The 21,335-nt window shown below is 39.0% G+C and overlaps 1 protein-coding gene and 2 pseudogenes across 1 annotated transcript; 1 reads left to right on the top strand and 2 right to left on the bottom strand.

Moving 5' to 3' along the window:
- Positions 1-4,145: 4,145 nt before the first annotated feature.
- Positions 4,146-5,334, bottom strand: LOC148719530 (QRFP-like peptide receptor; annotated as a pseudogene).
- A 2,686-nt stretch (positions 5,335-8,020) lies between these two features.
- Positions 8,021-8,628, top strand: LOC148719529 (uncharacterized; annotated as a pseudogene).
- Positions 8,629-8,720: 92 nt separating this feature from the next.
- On the bottom strand, positions 8,721-9,554 carry LOC148719528 (uncharacterized). The gene has a single exon (XM_088740121.1). It carries the CDS (start codon positions 9,552-9,554, stop codon positions 8,721-8,723), a length of 834 nt encoding a protein of 277 aa, XP_088596247.1.
- Between the last annotated feature and the right edge of the window lie 11,781 nt (positions 9,555-21,335).

The following is a 21,335-nucleotide window of genomic DNA, read 5'->3' as shown; positions in this document are numbered from 1 at the left end:
CGAGAACACAAGATGACATCATTGCTGTAGCATCAGGTCAGCGGTTATATTTAGCGCATGCCTACTAGAATAAAGTATGTTCATTTCCATCCGCCATCCTGGGTGTATGTCGTGTCTTTTCGAAGAACACTTCAATTGCAGAGTCTGATGGATAGAGTATCAGGAAACAAACAGTAATGTGTGACAACCAAGACAATGCGAACGTTATCACGATAGCAATGCACATCTTCAGTAAATTTCTTTCTCTCTTCAAACTCTCATTTCTTGTGTTGTTTCATAGCTCGCCTGGCATCACTTGGGATTTGATTTTTATCGCAATAGCAAAGTAGATTATGGCAATTATAACCAAAGCCGGTACAAATCAGAATACAACGAGCCATGTCGGGTAAAAGTATTTTAAGGACGATAAGTTGCCAAATACTTCCTTCCACTGCGGAAACGGGAAAGCCCCTCAGAGGACTCCACGAGCAATTAAAAGCCATGGCAATGATCCAAGAGACGAGTATGAGGAGCCAACACAGTTTTGAACTTATCAGCGGGTAACGGAGGGGGAAATATACAGCTCCGAATCAATCGACTGCTATTAGAACTAAGCTCTGAACAGATACTCAAAAGCAGATATCTCCCTAGATATCTCCCTAGACATTCAGCTTACACAACGCATCTCCAAGAGGACTGCTAATCAGCCAGGAGCCGTTCATCTGCAGTGAGAAAAGGAAAAACTGTTACAGAAGATCAGACCTGGCTATATGTTTACCACGAAAAAGTCGATAGGCTTTCTCATCTCTTTTGTCTTGTAGACAATTGTGATGAAAAAGTTTGCAGACACTGAGAGAACAAATAACAGGCCGCAAAAGAGGGCTTTTCCAATTAAAATAAGAACTTGCACAAACTTTAATTAAAACCTGACAGAAGGCAAGCTGTTATCCATAATTGATTAGGCATGTAATAGTTTTTTAGTCAAATTGATTCCTTAAATTAATTCTATGTCAAGTAACCAGTTCTGCGATATATTTGTTTGTTCCAAAGAGCCTTTAATAACTGAGAGGTTCTTCGAGTCAAAACTCTCCCCACCGAAGTTTTGTACTGGTCGCTATTTCTTTTCGCCTGCTATTCTTTTCTTTTAAGCCAAAATATTAGAAACAGAGTTTAGCGAAGTAACCCAAACGATTTTCTTTTGTCACTGGCGTCCTGTAATAAAGTCTTGATATTGAGGAGATTGGTTTGTTTGTATCCTTTTCATAAATTGACAAACCTATATTTGTGTACGTGTTAGATTCATAGCTAAATTAGTGACCAAGAAGCTTCAAGGTTTTCAGTTTTATTACTGACATGGTCTTTGATCAGCAAACATCAACACCACGTGTACAGTCTCACTTATGACTTGAATCAGCTTGACTGATTCGGCGAGAAATATCTTACTTTTGATCAATTCTCTCTTAACCCCGTTTTTTTGTCTCTCTCTTTTGGCCGATATCTTCTTCAATAAAGAAATTATTTCATGAAAACTATTTGGACTTTACTTACTTTACGAAGTTAATACAGTCGACCTTGTATTAAGCGGTACCCTATTATCGGTTTTCAAAGTCCGCAAAAGTTTACCATTAATTACTGTAATTTACCGCTATTACAAGCGGTCGCGATCACTCTTCACTGAGTCTCAACGGTTGCATTTCGCCTGCACCTGTATTGAACGGTGACTCAAAGCGGATCACTCAGATAACCCTGACAAAAATCTTTCTGTGAAATTTAAAAAATGTTTATCTCCCAAAATCAATGTTAGTAGTATATTTTTTAACCTTTTTTTTTGTAATATTACTTGTCTGTGTAACCTGTATTAAGCGGTCATGCCATAATTCCGACTGTAGTCTAGTTAATTAGTTTATGTTTATGTGTGCGAGATAATTTTCGCGTTTAACTTTCCGCGGACAAAGAACTTATTTTAGTGTTCATCCATGTGATTTACTTTTGCAGTGGTCGCGTAACAAGGGAGTATCAATTCTACAAAGGAGATCTTTGGAAAACTATTAACGAACCATCCCCGAACACACTCGATTCTCATTGGATTGAAAGTTTAAAAGTTCTCTAATCGAGAAACCAAGAGTAACGAAAGAAATTAATTGGCTGGGATTTCGTAAAGTTCCATCCGCTGTTTGCTGTCTTTTTTGTTGCTGTACATTGGGTCTGTGTAGCACAGCCAGACACAGATAATCTATAATAAAGTTCCATCCGCTGTTTGCTGTCTTTTTTGTTGCTGTACATTGGGTCTGTGTAGCACAGCCAGACACAGATAATCTATAATAAAGTTCCATCCGCTGTTTGCTGTCTTTTTTGTTGCTGTACATTGGGTCTGTGTAGCACAGCCAGACACAGATAATCTATAATAAAGTTCCATCCGCTGTTTGCTGTCTTTTTTGTTGCTGTACATTGGGTCTGTGTAGCACAGCCAGACACAGATAATCTGTAATAAGACGGGCAGTCAGCCGCCCGCACAGTACAATGAAATTCACGGCTGAAATATCAGACTCAAAAATTGTATTCTTGACACAAAAGTGTACAGAACCGAGAGATTTAACAGGAAAATCATAGTCACGTCATCCACTAGAAGTAAAATAAGGATCATGTCCAAGAAGGAGAAGCGCTACCGTGCCATTTGAAAACAAATTCGACACGCGCTATAATAAGAACAACAAGAGTTTCAATGGTTGTGAAGCTCAGTTCTAAGCCACCTTGCACTTGTTTGTCTCAAATTTTTTTCTGTTCCATTCTATAGTCTTCAGTGTCCGCCGATAAGCGTTGTGCAAAAATATAAGAAGAAAGCTGAAATAATTTTTATGTTTTTAAGCTGTTTGTCAGACACGGTTTGAAATTGGTTTCTTCACCGCATAAGATGCTTTAGTAAATGATGTGTGTCGAATTTAAATATGGCAAAAAATGGACCAAGTTGGAGATTGCTTGGAGCCTAGGTTTTTCAGTTTCCTATTGTTAATTTTATTCAGTTTAACTAAAAGTGTTTTAATAACGGTGTGAATAGGCAGTAAGTGTCAGAAGCTACCCACAGAAAGGCAAATAGCGATGAAAACGTGAAACTGTCATCATAGCTTTGTTTAATTATCATTAATATCTGCTCATACTAAGCCTTTAAAGGTTAACATGCGCGGTGAAATGCTAGGTGGTTTTGGGCACTGTTCCCATTCTAGACTCACAGCAGTTGGACATGTCCTTATAGTTACAGGCCTCCTTGGTCGGCTGCCTTCTGCTTCTCAAGGGTTTGTCGCTCTTAGAGGAAGATAGCTGCAAAACGGCTCCCATTATTTTGGTCGTCTCATTAGTAAGAACTTGCTGAAATTTAGTTTACATCTTGATGCACTCTGTGTCATTTATTCACAATGAAAAGAAATGTGACCAAAGTTTTTTTTTAAAAAACTTCTGTTCGTTAGGTTTCATGAAGAGAGGTGATTTTCTCTCCTCTAGATTATCATAATCTTATTTACTGGTATTTATTAGACTAATCGTGATCCCAAACTCAAAACCAGTCCTTGAAGCTTTCTTGATACCATTTGTTTTTCATATTGATCAAAAAATTCGCTATTTATAAGTAAAGTCTAAAGCTTTAAAAACCGTATGATATTCACAATAGAACCGTAAATCCTGAGGCCAGATCGAGAGTTCAAACTGACAACGATTAGAACCGTTGGACAAAGTTTCTCTTGGTATAAGACCAATTATTTAATGTCAGTCACTAATTTCGCGAAACAACTGAATTTAATGAGTTCTAAAGATATCCCAGTTTAACTCAAGAACATTCAATATAACATTTGATAAATTAATTTGCATGTACAGCTGATTATAGATAAGCGAAAAAGAGGAAGAACCTTGAACTTCCCTTTTATCGAAAGCTAGGTTAAAAAATCTCGGACGCAATAAAGCAAGGCTTCCCTTAAAGCAGCTCCAGATATTACTGAGAACTTGACGCTAACGCTTGGATGAATTAAAATAAATGTAAGGAGTTTTTAGAGCAGTTTGGCCAAGTCAGAAATTATAAAGGCAGAGCTTATTTCCACTAAACAGTGAATCAAGCAGTTAATGAATGTTTCACATCGCACCAACTATGTCGTAAGTTTGTTTATTTTTATGGAGAAAGAACCAATCGGTATGGTGAGCCAAGTCAACCTTTAGATAAGTTTGAACAACATGCAAAAGGCTGGGCTGAAATCGATTACTAAGCAGCCTCATTAACTAACTAACTATTAACTAACTATTACCAATTTACATGGCGCATATTTACATGTGCAGATCAATAGCGCTTAACATGTTCTTGTTAAGGTTGAGATCGGACAGCATTCGTAGGAAAACAACTAAGGAAATTCTTAAGACCTTGACGATAATTACCACTGAAAATAAAACAGATACAAGGGTTTAAAACACAGTATGAGCGAGCAAGAAAACTGGTGATAGCTCCAGAGTATTGGAAACTACAAGATGATATCATGGCGCTGTCTGAAGAACGGTGTAAGGAAATGCTCACGATAGAGAATGGCATACAACAAAACCAACACGACGGCAACGGACATCTTCAGAACATTTCTCTCTCTCTTCAAACGCTGATTTCTTGCGTTTGCTGATGGCTTGCCTGGAATCTTCTGGGATTTAATTCTCAAGGCGATAGCAAAGTAAATTATGGCGATCGAGACCAAAGGAACATAGATGACAACAATGGTCAATCCCAGAAAGTAGTCTTCTAACGATGATGACTCTCCAAATGCGTCATTCCACTGCCACCAACAAACCAGCCCGTCTGAATACTCGACAACTTTGAAGGCGAATAAGTATGGGCAATGGACTGCCATAGGAACGATCCAAATAACAAGTATGAAGAAGCGGCACTGTTTTGAACTGATTAATGGGGAGCGGAGAGGAAATACCACAGCTACAAATCGATCCACTGCTATCAGAACCAGGCTCTGAACTGACACAGCGGTGGAGACATCTGTAGCGAAGGCACTCAGCTTACAAAACGCTTGCCCAAGGGGACCACTGATCAGCCACTTGCTGGCCGTGTTAATTGCTGTCAACTTCCCCGTAAAGGAGAAAATAGGATACAACAGATCGGACATGGCCATGTTTACAATCAAAAGGTTGATTGGTGTTCTCAGTGTTTTAGTTCTATAGACAATAATTCCAATGAAGGTATTTCCAGCCAGTGACACAACAGTTAGCAGACAGTAAGCAAAGGTGCAACCAATTTTTTCTGCTGTGGGGTCGAAGCAACTCGACATGGACTGTGTTCCATTCATCGTTACGCCGGTTACGTTTACAGACATTTTCCGGCACCAGGAGATCAGGTTTGTCTTTAACAAGCAGCTTTGCGTTGGCTAGTTCTATTCTGCTTAAACCAGAAAAAATAAAACATAGCTTATGAATTTCAGATGTATAAAACATGCCTAATTAGTAAACATACCTAAAAATTTGACGGATAATTGACAGTCTACACCCGGAATCTCCTCCAACGGAGGTAACCAGAACGGGAGTTTAATAGCTTTTGTTTGAATAATATAATCGATATATTTTTTCAATCAGGCGTATGATGGGAAAAGGGGAGAATTTTCGAAAGTTATAAGTGAATCTAACTATTAGTATTATTAGTTACGTATGATGCACGATCCTCGCAGTAAATAGCGCTATTTATGCAATAGCGAAAATCAGACCTGAAAAAAATCAGGCCTGTACGGGATTCGAACCACTGGCCTCTGCGATACTAGTGCAGCGCTCTACCAATTGAGCTAACAAGCCAACTGGGAGCAGGCCGTTAAGTTGATTCGTAATAAACCCGTGAAAGTGATAAATCAGATACAATGAATATGTGAAGTTCATATATTTTGAACTGCGGTATTAGATACGTATGATGCACGATCCTTGCAGTAGATAGCGCTATTTATGCAATAGCGAAAATCAGACCTGAAAAAAATCAGGCCTGTACGGGATTAATTTTCAGGTCTGATTTTCGCTATTGCATAATTAGCGCTATCTACCGCGAGGATCGTGCATCATACGTGTCTAATACCGCAGTTCAAAATATATGAACTTCATATATTCATTGTATCTGAGTATTATTAGTGCTGCGTTTTAACGAAATGAAAAGAAAACGACGCCAGAAATTTCCCAGTTACAGATGCTGGAGGCTGGAACGCTGCAATGTTTTATCGTGCGGTGACATATCAATAAAAAATTCATTTTCAATTTTTGTGTCATCGAAAGTTTAATCCAGCCTGGAAGTTACTCAGTAGCCTCGTTACTCAGTAGATGAGTTGGAGTTTTTGTTGTTGAAAATTCTACAAATTTGCAAGAACTTATTTTGAAAAAGAAGAGCTTAGGACAGGATAAGGCCGATATTTCATTTTATGTACGTGGTTGAGGTATGCTTTTTTCTTCACGCGGGGAACTTGTTTTGCACCGAACATAATTAACAGGCTTGATTAGGCGATGGCACAAAACCAGAAAAAGCTTTAAGTTTTTCTTAGGAACAGTTCGGTGGGCTCACTTGCACGAGATCACATCGTGTAAATGATTGACAGCCCTTTCAGCCTTATCAAGCTTCACGGCATCATCGGTTTTCAAAGTCTCCAAATTTTTACCCATTTACAGCTGTAATTCCTTATTGAGTCCCAACGGTTGTATTTTGCCTTTACCTGTATTGAAAAGTCTCTCAAAGCGGATCTCTCAAATAATATAGGAAAAATCTTTTTAGAAAATTTGATCCATGTTTATCTCCCGAAATCAATATTAGTAGTTTCTTTCTGAACAAGTTTTTGTGCATTAACTGGTCGACTATGGCATAAAATTAAATTTTTAACCCTTGTTTTTAATACCCTTTGTCTATAGAATCTGTGTTAAGCGGTCACACTATAATTTTGACTGAAGTCGAGTTAATTAGTCGATATGTTTATATGTGCAAGACAATTTTTGCGTATAACTGTTCGCGGGCATACAACTTATTTATCTCAGTTAATTTATTTACTTTATTTTTGCGGTGGTCGCCTAAAAAGGAAGTATCAATTCTACATAGAATATCTTTGGCAAGCTACCTACGAACCATCCCCGAACAGCCGAACACACTCGATTCTTATTGCCGTTGGGAGTGAAAGTTCACAAGTTCTCTCATCGAGAAACCAAGAGTAAGGAAAGAAACTCATTCGCTAGGATTTCGTTAAGTTCCATGCATTCGTTGTTTGCTGTCTGTGGAGCACTTCCAGACACAAAATATAATCATTTGTAAGACGGGCAAACAGCCACTCGCCACGGTACAATGAAATTCACGGCTGAAATGTCAGACTCAGAAATTGCATTCTTGACACAAAAGCGTACAAAAGCCAGGGAAATTGATGCTTGACGCCGATGCAAACGCATTACAAAGAGACGAAGATCTCTAATTTCAAAACAGGAGTTTTCATTCTTGTTATTCACCAGGCGTAAAGAAAGGATCATGTCCAGAAAAAAGAAACGTTACCATAGCCAGAAATCCTATACAAGATGGCTGCCAAAATGGTTACGAGCAAGTGTTAAGTGCGATAATACGGATTAAATATGGCTGCGAAGTATAAAGGAAATAAGGGGGAAATAAAAAAATATTTTGCATTTTGTACTTTTACTGCCAGAAACTCAACGTTCCCCATCATCAAAATAAATAGAGTCAAGTTCGAACCGCATTACAATGGAAAGGAAAGTGAGAAAAAACTGTTTTAGAAGCTACGTTTTCATTCTAATAACCTCACATAATAGCTACACTTTCCTCTTTCTCTTATTCTTAAAATAGGCCTTACGTTCATGGCTTCTTTAGTCTGCTACGAGGAAATGGTTGCATCGATTCGGTTCCCCATCATCATATCCAAAAGATAAGAAGTTTAACTTGCAAAGCAAACGTTTTTTTTCTTCAAAAACATACCTTAACACGGTGCCTTTTCAATATGTAAAGTGGCATTTATATGTAAAGTGGCATTTATATGTAAAGTGGTAATTCTTCTCGGAGGAATGTGACCGCCTTAGAAGGGTTTTTCATAACTTGAAATACCCCAAGCCACTGGTTGAATCTACAATCAAGCGGTTCGTTGAGAGAAGGATTTCATCTCAAGAGCCCTGCCCATCACCTGATGTACCATCGATGACTGTGAGAGTAGTGTTACCCTTCAAGGACCAGTCTTCAGCCAGTTATGCTAAAGAACTACTGAACAATCTAAGTTCCAAGTTGAACGTCACTGTTCAACCAGTGTTTTTAAGCCCTAAGCTCGAGCAACAACTTAAGGGACACGAGATTAAGCCCCCTATTGTCAACCTACAATGTCTCGTATATGAATTTAAATGTAACATATGTGATTCAGGGTATGTGGGTTATACACGTGGACACTTACCCGAGCGCGTAAAAGGGCCCACTCGGAAGTCATCTTCGATTTACAAACATTATAACCTCCAACACAATAGTGAAATGCCTGAACGCTTCATTGAGCAATTCACATCATCACGAAGTGTAGCAGCAAATTTGATTGCCTCGTCAAAGAAATGTTATGCACTCGCATGCGTAAGCCAACACTGAACATGCAAATAGATTCCATCCGCGCTAAGGAGTTTTTTTAGGCCGTTTATTGTAATTTATGCTTATCCGTTGTACCTTTCCTCAGTTGCGTGCTATTTAACTATTCGGAATCCTCGTCTCGAGGAAGCGATGATTAGCACACAGGGCGGGCGGGGCAGGATCTCGTGTGGCTGTGAAGCCCGATCCTGGAGTGGCAGTCCCTCACGTAGTTTGCACAGACGTAGGTAGATGGGGCGCGCGCAGAGACCGCGTGTTGCTTTCTCGCCGCTCTCTTCAATATGGCCTGGACTCTGCCGTCCTCATCAGCTCTTGAGGCTCCAGCTTTGACACTGTGCCGCCAGGTATTACGATCGACAGCAGTGTCCTCCCAGATGGTTGCGTCAATGTTAGCTGCTTCGAGGTCGCGCTTTATGGTGTCTTTCAAGCGCAGCAGAGGTCTGCCGGCTCGATGGGCGCCGTCGTGTAGTTCTCCGTAGAGAATCTCACGTGGTAGGCGCTGAGGCACCATTCGATGGACATGTCCAAGCCAACGAAGGCGTCTCTGAATGAGCAAGGAAGGTATTCTCAACAGATCAGCACGCGGAAGGACCTCAGTGTCTGGGACTTGATCCTGCCATTTGATGCGCAGAAGGCGTCGAAGTGAGCGGAGGTACCTGTTGAGGTACCTGTTGAGGCGACGCTCTTGTCCGGCGTAGGTCGACCAAGACTCGCTGCCATAGAGAAGAGTCGACAGGAAACAAGCTTGGTAGACGCAAACCTTGGTCCTTTCGCTCAGCAGGCTGTTGTTCCACACTCGTTTGTTGAGTTTGGCCATGACCCCTGTAGCCTTACTGATTTTCGAGTTGACTTCGGCGTCGAAAGATGTTGAGCTTGTAACTGTGGAGCCCAGGTAGGTGAAGGCGTCCACGACCTCGAGCTGAGTGTCCTCGATTGTGATGGAAGGAGGAGACTCGGCACTCTGCGCCATGACGTAGGTCTTCTTGAGGCTGATTGTCTGCCCAAACTCTCCGCAGGTAGTGGACGGCTTGTCGACCTGGTGCTGGAGACATTCCCCGCTGTGAGATGTTAAAGCAGCGTCATCTGCGAACAGCAGCTCGTGTATCAGCACCTCTTAGGTCTTGGTCTTGGCGCGGAGTCTGGAAATGTTGAAAGGTTTGCCATCTTGCCTCGTACGGACGTGGACTCCATCATCACAGTCGGGGAAGGCGTACTGGAGGAGTATCGAGAAGAATATTCCGAACAGGATTGGTGCTAGAACGCAACCCTGCTTCATTCCACTGCTGACTGGGAAGGGGTCAGAGGTGGCCCTATCAAAGCAAACCGTGCCCTACATGTCCTGATGGAAGGAGGTAATGATTGCGAGGAGTTTGGGAGGACATCCGATCTTCTGCAGGATCTGGAAGAGCCCACTTCTGCTCACCTGAGGTCGACTAAAAGCTTTGGTGAGGTCCACGAAGGATGCTATTTAACTAGTCTCTTGATAATGGAGTTATGATGACTCCGAAACGTCGAGCAGCAATAAATCTTTCCTGGTTTTTTATATACAGAATGATCGGCTTAAAATCGAAAAAAAGCGGAAATTTGAAGGAAACTATAGCAATATTAATGCCGTGTCTGATATTCCCTCCAGAACTCTCTTTCAAACTTGGAAATTTTTTTAAGCGGAGACATCATTGAAAGTAAGGGCTTCTCCCTCTTTTCGATCTATTTTCCATGAAATCGACAGAACTAAGAGCGTTTAAGCTCCTTGATCGGCTTCTTTCTGCTTCTCAAGGGTTTATCACTTCTTGAAGAAGATCACTTAAAAATGGCTTCCATTAGTTTGGTCGTTTCATTAGTAAGAACTTGTTGAAATTTAGTTCACGTCTTGATGGACTCTGTGACATTTATCCACAATAGAACGACATTTTACTGAAGGCTTTGTAAAAACCTTCTGGTCGTTCGGCCTCATGAAGAGAGGTGAGTTTCTATCCTCTAGATTGCCTTTCATTTTATTTATTTATTACTTTTTCAGTTTCAATTTTTCCGATTTCCAGCATAGAAAAGATTGATAGTGATCCCAAACTCAAAACCGGCCTCCGTAGCTTTCTCGATACTATTAATTTTTCATATCAGAAAATTCGTTATTTACAGGTAGAGTCTAAAGCTTTCAAAACCTTATGATATTTGCAATAGAACCGGAAATCCTGAAACCAGATCTAGAGTTCAAACAACGGTTAGAACCGTTGGACAAAGTTTCTCTGGGTATAAGATAAACTATGTTTAGGATGTAAGTAAATGTCTTAATTTAATACTATTCACGAATTTCGCGAAACAACTGAGTTTAATGGGATTTAAAGATATCCCAGTTTATCTCAATAACATTTGAAAGTGATTTTGCATGTACAGCTGATTAAAGATAAACGAAAAAGAGGGAAAACGTTAAACTCCGCTTCCACTGACTTTTATCGAAAGCTAAGCTCTAAATTCTCGGGCGCAATAAAACAAGGCTTCACTCAAAGCAGCTCAGGACATTACTGAGAACTTGGCGCTAACGCTTGGATGAAATAAAATAAATGAAAGGAATTTTTATAGCAGTTTGACCAAGTCAGAAATTTAAGGGTAGCGCTTATTTTCACTAAACAGTGAGTCATGCAGTTGATAAATGTTTCACGCCGCACCAACTACGTCGGCATAGTAGGCCAAGTCAATCTTTGGATAAGGGTAAACAACATGCAAAAGGCTGGGGCGAAAACGATACCAAAGCAACCTCATCCGTAGAACAACAACTGAGGAAATTCTTAGGACCTTGACGATAATTACCACTGAAAGTAAAACAGATAAAAGGGTTTACAGCACAGTATGAGTGAGCAAGAAAAATGGCGATAGCTATAGAGTATTGGAAACTGCAAGATGATATCACGGCGCTGTCTGATGAAAAGGGAAAGGAGATTGAGACCATGATACTGTATGGTAGCCAGCATACTGCAGAAACTAACACGATGACAACGGACATCTTCAGAACAATTTTCTCTCTCTTCAAACGCTGTTTTCTTGCGTTTGCTGATTGCTCGCCTGGAATCTTGTGGGATTTAATTCTTGAGGCGATGGTGACGTAAAATATGGTGATCGAAACCAAAGGGACTTTCTCGAAGGAGGTAACCACAGTGGGAGTTCAATAGCTTTCGTTTGAATAATATGATCGATATATTTTTTCAATTAGGTGTATGATAGGAAAGGGGAGAATTTTCAAAAGTCGTGAGTCAATCTAATTATTATTTTTATTATTATGATTAGTGCTGTCAACGAAATGACAAGAAAACGACGCCAGAAATTTCCAAGTTACAGATACTGACAGCTGGAACACTACAATGTTTTGTCCTGCGACGACGACATTTCAATTATTGTGTCTTCGAAAGTTGAATCCAGCCTGGAACTTACTCAGTAGCCTCGTTACTTAAGTTTAAGTGTTTCTTACCTTCGAAAATAGTCGGCTCACTTGCACGTGATCACATTGTGTAAATGATTGGCGGCCCCTTCCTTTTTAAGCTTCCCACTCAGTTAGTAATTTAACCAATTTGACGTCTTTTCGAACGCAGAACTAAAGTAGCAATCAATGAGGCGCCGCAACATTAACACAAGGAAAAAAAGTGTGACAACATCCTATACACCGACGATATTATCATCGAAAATCCCTTATCAGTGTAATGCTAATGAAAGTTAATTTCCATTTCCAAGAATTTGCGTCTTTGTGTTAGTTTGGGAGACGAGTCGGATATTTGGAGAAAATCTTACAAATATTTAGGAAACTCTGTCAGAAAGGAAGGCCCATTTTGTTGTCGCAGGGCCTGAATAAAAGCCGATTTCTAATCTTATGTTTAGTGGTAAGTTTTTTTCTTGTCACTGAGAGAACATGTTCCACACTGAACAGAATTACACAGCTGCAGAAGTCGATGGAACAAATTCAGATAAACCTTCCGCTCTGTCTGAGGGGGAAGGACAAATGGCTGACTTGCACGCAATCATATCTTGTCCTCCTCCAGTATTTCTTATTGATTAAGGGTTTTGTACACGATCATCTGTTCCCTTAAATTCCCGTGATCACGCACAATTTGCTAAATTACTGACTGCACGAGTAGGAGGGGCCGTCAATCATTTACATGATGTGATCACGTGCAACATAAGTTCTCCTGGTGATGAAGGAAAGCAAATCATTCAGTCCAACGACAAAATTATTTGCTGTTTTACCTTCAGTGCACCATCATAATCACTTTCAAGTCGCCATGGATGTCTATCAAAACACCTGCGTTTATTTTTAATATGTTTTCTTGCGATTCGCGGTTGTTGGCTTTTCCGTTTATCGTTCAAAAACAACAAGAATTTACAAATCTCTTTTCTTCTTGGTCCTCTTTAACACTCCTTGTTTCTTCAAATGGAATGTGCGGTGTATCGTGTTGTGTTAACAAAGTTGTATAATACAACTCCCATCAGTCTTGTCGGTAAAAGACATATTTAACTCTATTTTTCCATTAAAAAAGTAATTTCCCTTTGGTGGATCTCCATAGAAACAGAAATTCGCTGCTTGCTTTGGGTCTTACAACCTTATCGTGCAATAAATTTTACGAACGCAAAGGAGGAACGTCTATTGAGGAAAACACCAATTTGGAACTTGTTAACTGTACTCATTTCACTAGACTTACTTGTTGAAAGTACTCCGTTAACTGAAGATGTTAATAGACTTTTCAGTTAAAAGAATGAAAAGACAGATATCTACTCTTCCGTAGATATCAAGACAGAAAAGTTCGTTCTTTTCCAGTTTATTTTTCACACTAAACAGACAAATGTGGTAACAAAAGAGACACCATTTAAAATCAATCCGGTTAAATACTTCATCACAGTTTTATTCTTTCGACTTCATCTTTGTAGTACGTCCTGGCCCAGACTCTCTTTATCGAGTAATATTTTGGAAATATTTACGCTGATCTTGTCTTAATTGTATTTTTTTTCTGTTGAAAACGTTTCGGCCTTAAGCCGATGATATTGAATTGGCGTCTAGTACGCCAAGTAAAGGCTGTATGCAAAACGAGTGAAAACATGATATTTTTATAGTTAAAGTGTGAAAGATTTTTCAATATCCCTTAGACTGTGAAGCGATGTGAGGTAGAATCAAATTTAAGGCGAACTTTGTATTGATATAAATATGGAAAATATGAATCCTGGTGTTTGGACAGATTTAACAGTTGCTCAGTACCGCTTTTTGATTGAGTTGAGTAAAAACTTTTCCATAATCTATGCAAATTATATCATACTTTGTCTACCACCCAACTATGTAGTTACAAAACTTTTCTCTCAGTTAGAGACTTTTTAAACTTGTTTTGTAATATTTATACCTTAATTATGATCATCATTATGATTATTATAAGAAGTGTGTATCCATGAGCTTTTCTGGAATTTTTACTGGACATTTTGACGCATTTTTTTTCGATTTTTAAGCTTTTCATCATAATTTTTGTAAATACTTTTAGTGATTATAGTGAATAAAATTCTTTTTTTTTTGTAGTTATAAAAGAGCTCTCCTACCTCAAAGCATAAATCTCTTGTGAAAGGGTCTCAATGTGGAGGTGGCTCTGACAGTTGACAATCGTTTTTTTGTGAGAACTTTGTCGGCTAGGGGTTAAATTTTGAGGCTTTGGGTGATTGACAGTTCAATTCTTGGGCCTTCATGGTAGACGCTTATCAAATAGCTATCTTATCAGTTGAAATCGATAGTTGAGCTCTTTAGTATTCAATACGAGTCAAATTAAATTAAGACCTTTTCAAAATAAACAAGTCTGGTGCGAATGCCATATAATGAACTACTTACTCACCTTGCTCGATCCGTGCTGGTGAATATTGGCCCGCGGTTGTTGAAAAAGTCCCCTCAACAGACAAATGCTGGCTCCTACCCAAGTAAGATAGCTCAACGACATCTAAAAGCAAACAGGAATTGAGCCCATAACGGAATGGCTAGTACCGAAATAGACTAATTTCATGAAATTGAATGAAGCTTGACAGCTGTTCTCCGAATCATCACGTACGAGTAAAATAGTTGTTCTAAAACAGGGAAATTGAGCGCGAAGTTACGTAGTATTGCTAACGCCGCCTTTTGAACCTTTAGCTGTCTGCTTTCAGCTGTTTGCACTTGAAAATGAAAACGTTCACATTAGCCATAAACGTGAGCTTTTGCCAATTTTGTCCAAAATATTTTGTAGGATTATAGGAAAATTGAGTCAAATCAGAGTTAATTTTTTCCTTCTCTTTTACCGAAGACGACTACCTGCACTCATCAACGTTTCCTTAGGCTTGCTAACTTGAACCTTCCGCCAACCTCTAATCTCGAACCAAAAACGCCTTTCTCCCTGGATTTCTGTCATACATTTACTGCAATTTAATCCCCGGTAACTCAAACCCTCGATAACTCTAACCTCCCACTACCTCCAAGAAATCTTTAATAATTTTGAGTTTCATTTTCACTCGAGTTATCTATTGTTAAATCCGATTAAAGAAATATTGTACGAACAAAAAAAGAGTCTGCACAATTTTTCCTTTTTTCCGTTTTCTGTTTTTTAATTTCCCGATAACTCGAACTCCCGATAACTTAAACCTTTTTCGATTTCCCGGTTCGAATTATCGGGAATCGACTGCATTTATTTTTCGTATTGGATTCTTATTCAATTTGATTTGTTCTCATTTTACCACTAATTGATCGGAAACTCTTTATTTGCAGGCAGAGTCTAATTACATCAAAACCGTATAAAATACATTGTAGAACCAGAAAACATGCAGCCAGAGTTTAAACAACGGTTTGAATCGATAAACAGAGTTTTACTTGCCATAACGAAAACTATAAACAGGATGTAAGTAAATTAGTTCTCAAAGAACATTTTAATGTTTCGTGTCAATTTTCCTTAAGTTTCGTAGAGACAGTTTGTTGAGTGCGAAGTTCGCGAAGAAGATCTATATCTTATTAGAAGAAGGAAAAACTGACTCCAAAAAGCAAAAACGGACTCAGAAGATCCGACATGGCCATGTTTACCACGAAAAAGTTGATGGGCTTTCTCATGGCTCTTGTCTTGTAGACAACTGTTGCGATGAAAAAATTTCCAGACACTGAGAAAACAATTAACAGGCCGCAAAAGATGGTTTTTCCAATTCTCTCTGCTGCTAGATTCAAGCAGTTCAATTTTGGCAATTTTCCATTCACCGTCGCAGTGACGTTTGCCAACATTCTGGAAGTGGAGGATCAGTTTGGTCTTTAACAAGCTGTTCTCTAACTCTGGATACCACCAATTCTTTTCTAACCAAAACATGACAAAAGATTTGCATGCATATTGATTTCATTTAACAGGTAATTAATTAATTGCAAAATGCACAATTTGAACTTATATACTTTAACAACATCCTCTAGATATATACTTTATCATAACCAAAATTGGTGTCAAGAGAAAAACAGGTTCCTTAACCCTTTGATGCCAGGATATCTTACAGAGGATTTCAATTCTTTTCTATAACTGTTAACTGTACTCATTTACTGCACCAGACTTACTTGTTGAAAGTACTCCGTTGACTGAAGATGTTAATAGACTTTTCAGTGAAAAGAATGGAAAGACAGATATCTACTCTTCTGCAGATATCAAGACAGAAAGTTCGTTCTTTTCCAGTTTATTTTCCATTTTTCCGATTTCACACTAAACAGACATATGTGGTCATTAAAACAGACACCATTTAAAATTAATCCAGTTAAATACTTCATCACAGTTTTATTCTTCTTTCGAATTCGTGATTGCAATACGTCCTGGCCGAAAGACTCTCTGTTTATCGAGTAATTCTTTGAAAATTTTTACGCTGATCTTGTCTTAATTGTATTTTTTTTTCTGCCGAAAACGTCTCGGCCTTAAGCCATTAATGATATTGAATTAGCGTCCAGTGCGTTAAGTAAAGGCTGTATGCAAATTGCAGCCCATCACTTCTCTACACCTGAAAACAAGGGAAAACTTATGATATTTTCATAGTTAATTTACTGTAAAGCTTTTACTTGCTTAAGTATCAAGTATTTCTCCAATATTCATAGCGGTTTGAAAGATATTTTAATGTCCCTCAGACTGTGACGCGATGTGAGGTAGATTCAATTTTAGGAGTTTGGGATCACATTTTGTTCCTGGGCAACCGAGCCCGATATGCATTTGTCGTACTCGATTACCATTCCTGCTCGATAAGCAAACCACGTTTCATAATCGAGCTCGATAACTACAAGTCGAGTACGATTACTAATCGAGTACGATTACTAATCGAGTACGATTACTAATCGTACTCGGATCACATTTTGTTCCTGGGCAACCGAGCCCGATATGCATTTGTCGTACTCGATTACCATTCCTGCTCGATAAGCAAACCACGTTTCATAATCGAGCTCGATAACTACAAGTCGAGTACGATTACTAATCGAGTACGATTACTAATCGAGTACGATTACTAATCGTACTCGATAACTTATCGAGCTTGATAACTTATCGAGCTCGATAACTAATCGAGCTCGACAAAGCTCGTTTATCGAGCTCGGTTACAGAACTGACGAGAAAGACTGGTGGAGAGTAGAGTCTTATGGAGTGCGATGGGGTTTGGAAAAAAACCTCGATACCAACGGTGTTTACTTCATAAGTTTTTTAAGGAGATTCAGACCCAGGATTCATAGAGAGGAAATGAAGTAAGAGTGGAGAATATTGAAAATCAATTTTCCCATGCTGCCGTTTTTGTTTAGGCGATTCTCTTCCCCAAATATCAGGACGCCCTTTTTTTCGCTTGCGCACGTTCCTGCTTTTTCTGCAACAACGTGCATTGAGATATTATTGAACTTTTACTGTAAATCTTTAAAGGGTAAATAAAGAACGGAAAACCTAGACATGCATATGAAGCAGTAAAAAAAACTGGATATCGCCGCACCCTTTTTCCTACTCACAACAGCGTCATCTATCGATACAACAACATTAAATCGCACTCTAGTTTTAAAATGCTACTATTTTTGCTCCTTCAATTACGATTGAATCACCAATCTCTTAAACTTTCAATCACATTTTATTTTTGAACACTCTGAATTGTTCGGCGTTAAACACTTCCAAAATAAAGGCAAACCATCACCACAGTGACTTTTGTAGGTGCTTTGAAAACGTCATTTTGCTCTCTGAATCCAACAAAGGCTTTGCCTCTATCCATGAAAATGAATAAACTATCTTTTTTCCCCATTATTATAATAGTCACCTACGGCAAAAAACGCATTGCAGCTAGATGATGCGTGTAGTAAAGCCCTTATCATCCCGTCAAAAAAATGTTACAAGAGAAATCAACATCGGGGAATTCGAAAAGATCTGTTTTAAAAGTGAGTTAAAATTCAAGGTAAAGTCGCACATTTTAAAAGTGCGTCTTTTCGTCAGAAAATCTTTCTGGACCAGTGTGGTCAATAGACCTAACCTATGAAACACTTTTCAACATAGTCATGGACAGAGCTTAATTGTTTATCTAACTTTCTCTCAAAACCTGAAAGTAAAACCCGTAGCTTATTTACAAAACCGGATTTTGAACTAGATACTGATTGGCTAAAACGGCCAAAAAGGCTGCATTGATTTCTGAGGGGCTCCCGTTCTTCCCTCCTTATCCTCCAGCGTGTTGACTGGTCCAGTTTTAAAATTTTCCAGCAGGATTCAATTTCTTGGGTGTCAACCCCATAGTGACTGAGTCAACGAAGTTAAGTCGGTGGACAATCATTTGATGTGCAGTTATGTTGTTAATTCTTTGGTCCATCTGCCGGAAGGAGGGCCAGTAATCCGAGTGCACTTCGGATCTAGGGCGGTGGCCATATCTCGTCTTTCCACTATCTGGAAGTGGTCTTATGCAGGTGAATTTTGTATCGTAACAATTCTAAAAACCCATGTCTCCCTTCGTGCACGTCTTCCCCTATTGTACTGAAATATTGAAAATAGTAGATATATTTGAGATGGATTTTGTCCCATCAATATCTTTATTTAGGCGTTATCCTAGCTATGCATATATATGTAATTTATCATTCGCCTGTATGAAATAATTTTGATGTTAAAGCGCCCTGAGTACTTTTTGTTGTCACATTTCCACCTTCTTCAGCTGCTCTAGTATATACTATGTCAGTGATTCTTTTTTAACTCTTTTATTCCAGTAACGGTTATCATAATTTTTGTGTGCCAATAATGGGTGAGTTGCTCGGAGGTGCATAGCAAAGGATGCTCGGATTTTGAGTGCAGGCCGATCAGAGCGATCTTACGACGCTATTTACTGTTTCAGTATATACTTGAGAAAATAGAGATTTCAACCTTTGATAAGTGGTTGAACTCGCTCTCGTTGCATTTTACCACGTTCCCAGGTCCACCAAAGCGTGCGACTGGCTTTTCCTAAAGGTGTTTCGAGCAGCCATCCTGTAAGGGTCTACCAATCTTGCTGTTCAAGCATGCATTTAAATCAGAGAAGAAATAAACCATGAACTTCCTCTCTTTCCCAGGTCCACCAAGGGGCAGAATTGGCCTATCCTAAAGGAATCTCGAGCAGTCATCCTGTAAGGGTCTACTAATCTTGGTGTTCAAGCATGTATTCAAATCCAGGAAAGCCTGGAAATTCGTTGCTGGGAATCCTAAGCAGAGAAGAAATAAACCTCGTGCAGGGGTTTACCAAGTGGCACTCTGGGTAACTCCTCGAAAAACTGTTTGATCTCACACCTCTTTTCTTGCATCTTCTGCAACGCCTGTACAGCATTAAAAAGGAAAGACCCTTTAACGGTTTTGAACAAATTAAGATGGCCGGCTTAAACTTTGTGCATAAGCATTCTTTTCCCCTGAACATATAGACGCGTATAAGATACGACTTTTATGGTGGATTCTCTTGCTTCGAGAATTTTTGAATTAACATAAAGGAGGCCTTCCACATCGAATGGGAAAAGTGCAGTCTACAACAGCACCTGAGTACGTCGATAATTATTATTGTAATCCACAATACTGTTTGTGTTGTTTTGAGTTTTTTTTTTAGTTTTTATTTGTCGCGTAGGCGTCAATCCAATTTGTGCTACGAACAGCGAGCAGACGCACGTAAAATTTGTTACTATATAAGATGATAGAGATAGATTAAAGGACGTTTGTGCCAATGCACGCACACGATGAAAGAAGGACTAAAGCGCCCTTTCCCCGTTATTGTTTTTCAATTAATACAAAGTACATTTACGTCAGCCCCGCGCGTTAAGATGGTCGCTGCGTTAAAAAAAAAAAAAAAATCCAACGAAATGAGGTTTATCCATAATTGACGGTGCCCACTAAAAAGGAGACGTTGCAATATTTGTGTGCACGAACTAAAAACAACTCATTACCATTGAAATGGAAATGCGACTTTTGGGCATATGCTCAATTCTTTAATTATAAGCGGAAAGGAATTGTACAAAATAATTTCTTTATTATCTCGTGCTGCAAAAAATTGATACCCTCGTTCGCAATTTAAAGCCTGGCATCTTTGGAGAACGCTTTCAGTTTAATCTCTTAAATAGGCCGAGGTGATTACCGAATTAGTCCCATTTTAAGTTTGGGTTGAATGTTTCATGGAATCTGCAAAAAATTAACTTCGTGTCGTTGCAACAGTGTTCGGCAACCGACCTACCGGCGTTGAGGTTGAACTCGCCAAAAAAAATTCATAAATGAATAATAGTAATGATATTAAAAAGATGCACCAAATAGTGGAGTGTTCCTATTGGGTGATGGTTCGAAAGTTTAAAGAATAAAATTATGGCCACTTTACGGCTGGCGGTTTTTTTTCTCCTCACGCCGGTTACCATAAATATTTTTACTATTAACATTTTTTTTACGACTACTGTTTAAAAGCTTTATCGTGGGGCCCTGCTCTAAAGCTACATACTGACGTAAGGACTTACCATTTTCTTCTTCTCCTTGTTGGAGTCTACTCAGCTAGCAATAGCGAATAACGATCTAAATTTCAATGATTCTGTGACTTTCTTCAGTTTCCTAATTGACTATTTCGCACTTATGCAAATTACCTCTTTTTCACACGGTTGTTTAGAACAAAATGAATAGAGCCTCTTTAGCTGACCGTAAATCATTGCTAAGCACAAGGTAAAACAGCCTATTATTTCAACTTGCGACTTCCTCATTACTGCCTCGCGCAAGGTAAGTTTGATTACTTTTCATCTTCTGTTATAATGGCGAAGTGTGTTTGCCGTTGTCACAACAGAAAACAGGACAGTTTGTAATTACAGTTATTACAACGATTACTAAAAATTTAGGTTTTGTTCATAAAAACGTTGGGTTGTTATGTACTTTCATTTAGGACGGAATATATTATTTGTATGTGGTGAAAATATTATCTGCGTGTGCATGTCCTATAACTCCCCTGTTACCGCGCTTTTTGATCTTACATTCTGCTGTCGCCTATCAAAAATGGACGCCCGTAATAAAAACGTTATTATTTAAACGCTGGTAAATTTACTAGTTGACGAAAGAAACAGACCTGACTTCGAACATACCTAAAGGGAAAACATACCCTATTGATAGGGGTAGGAAACGTCTTAACTGACTGACGTGACTGACAAACTGGCTACCATGAAAACTACCAAAGCTAGCTTTTTGTATTTCTAAAGGTAGAAAATTTACACGATCAAATCTGTTGAACTCACCGATCATTTTTTTTTCTTAATTAACGACAAGTTGTGAAG

Source organism: Stylophora pistillata, chromosome 12 (assembly GCF_964205215.1).
Source record: "Stylophora pistillata chromosome 12, jaStyPist1.2, whole genome shotgun sequence".
NCBI lineage: Eukaryota > Metazoa > Cnidaria > Anthozoa > Scleractinia > Pocilloporidae > Stylophora > Stylophora pistillata.
Note: the sequence above shows the minus strand (reverse complement) of the source record. Positions and strands in the feature narration are given on the sequence as shown.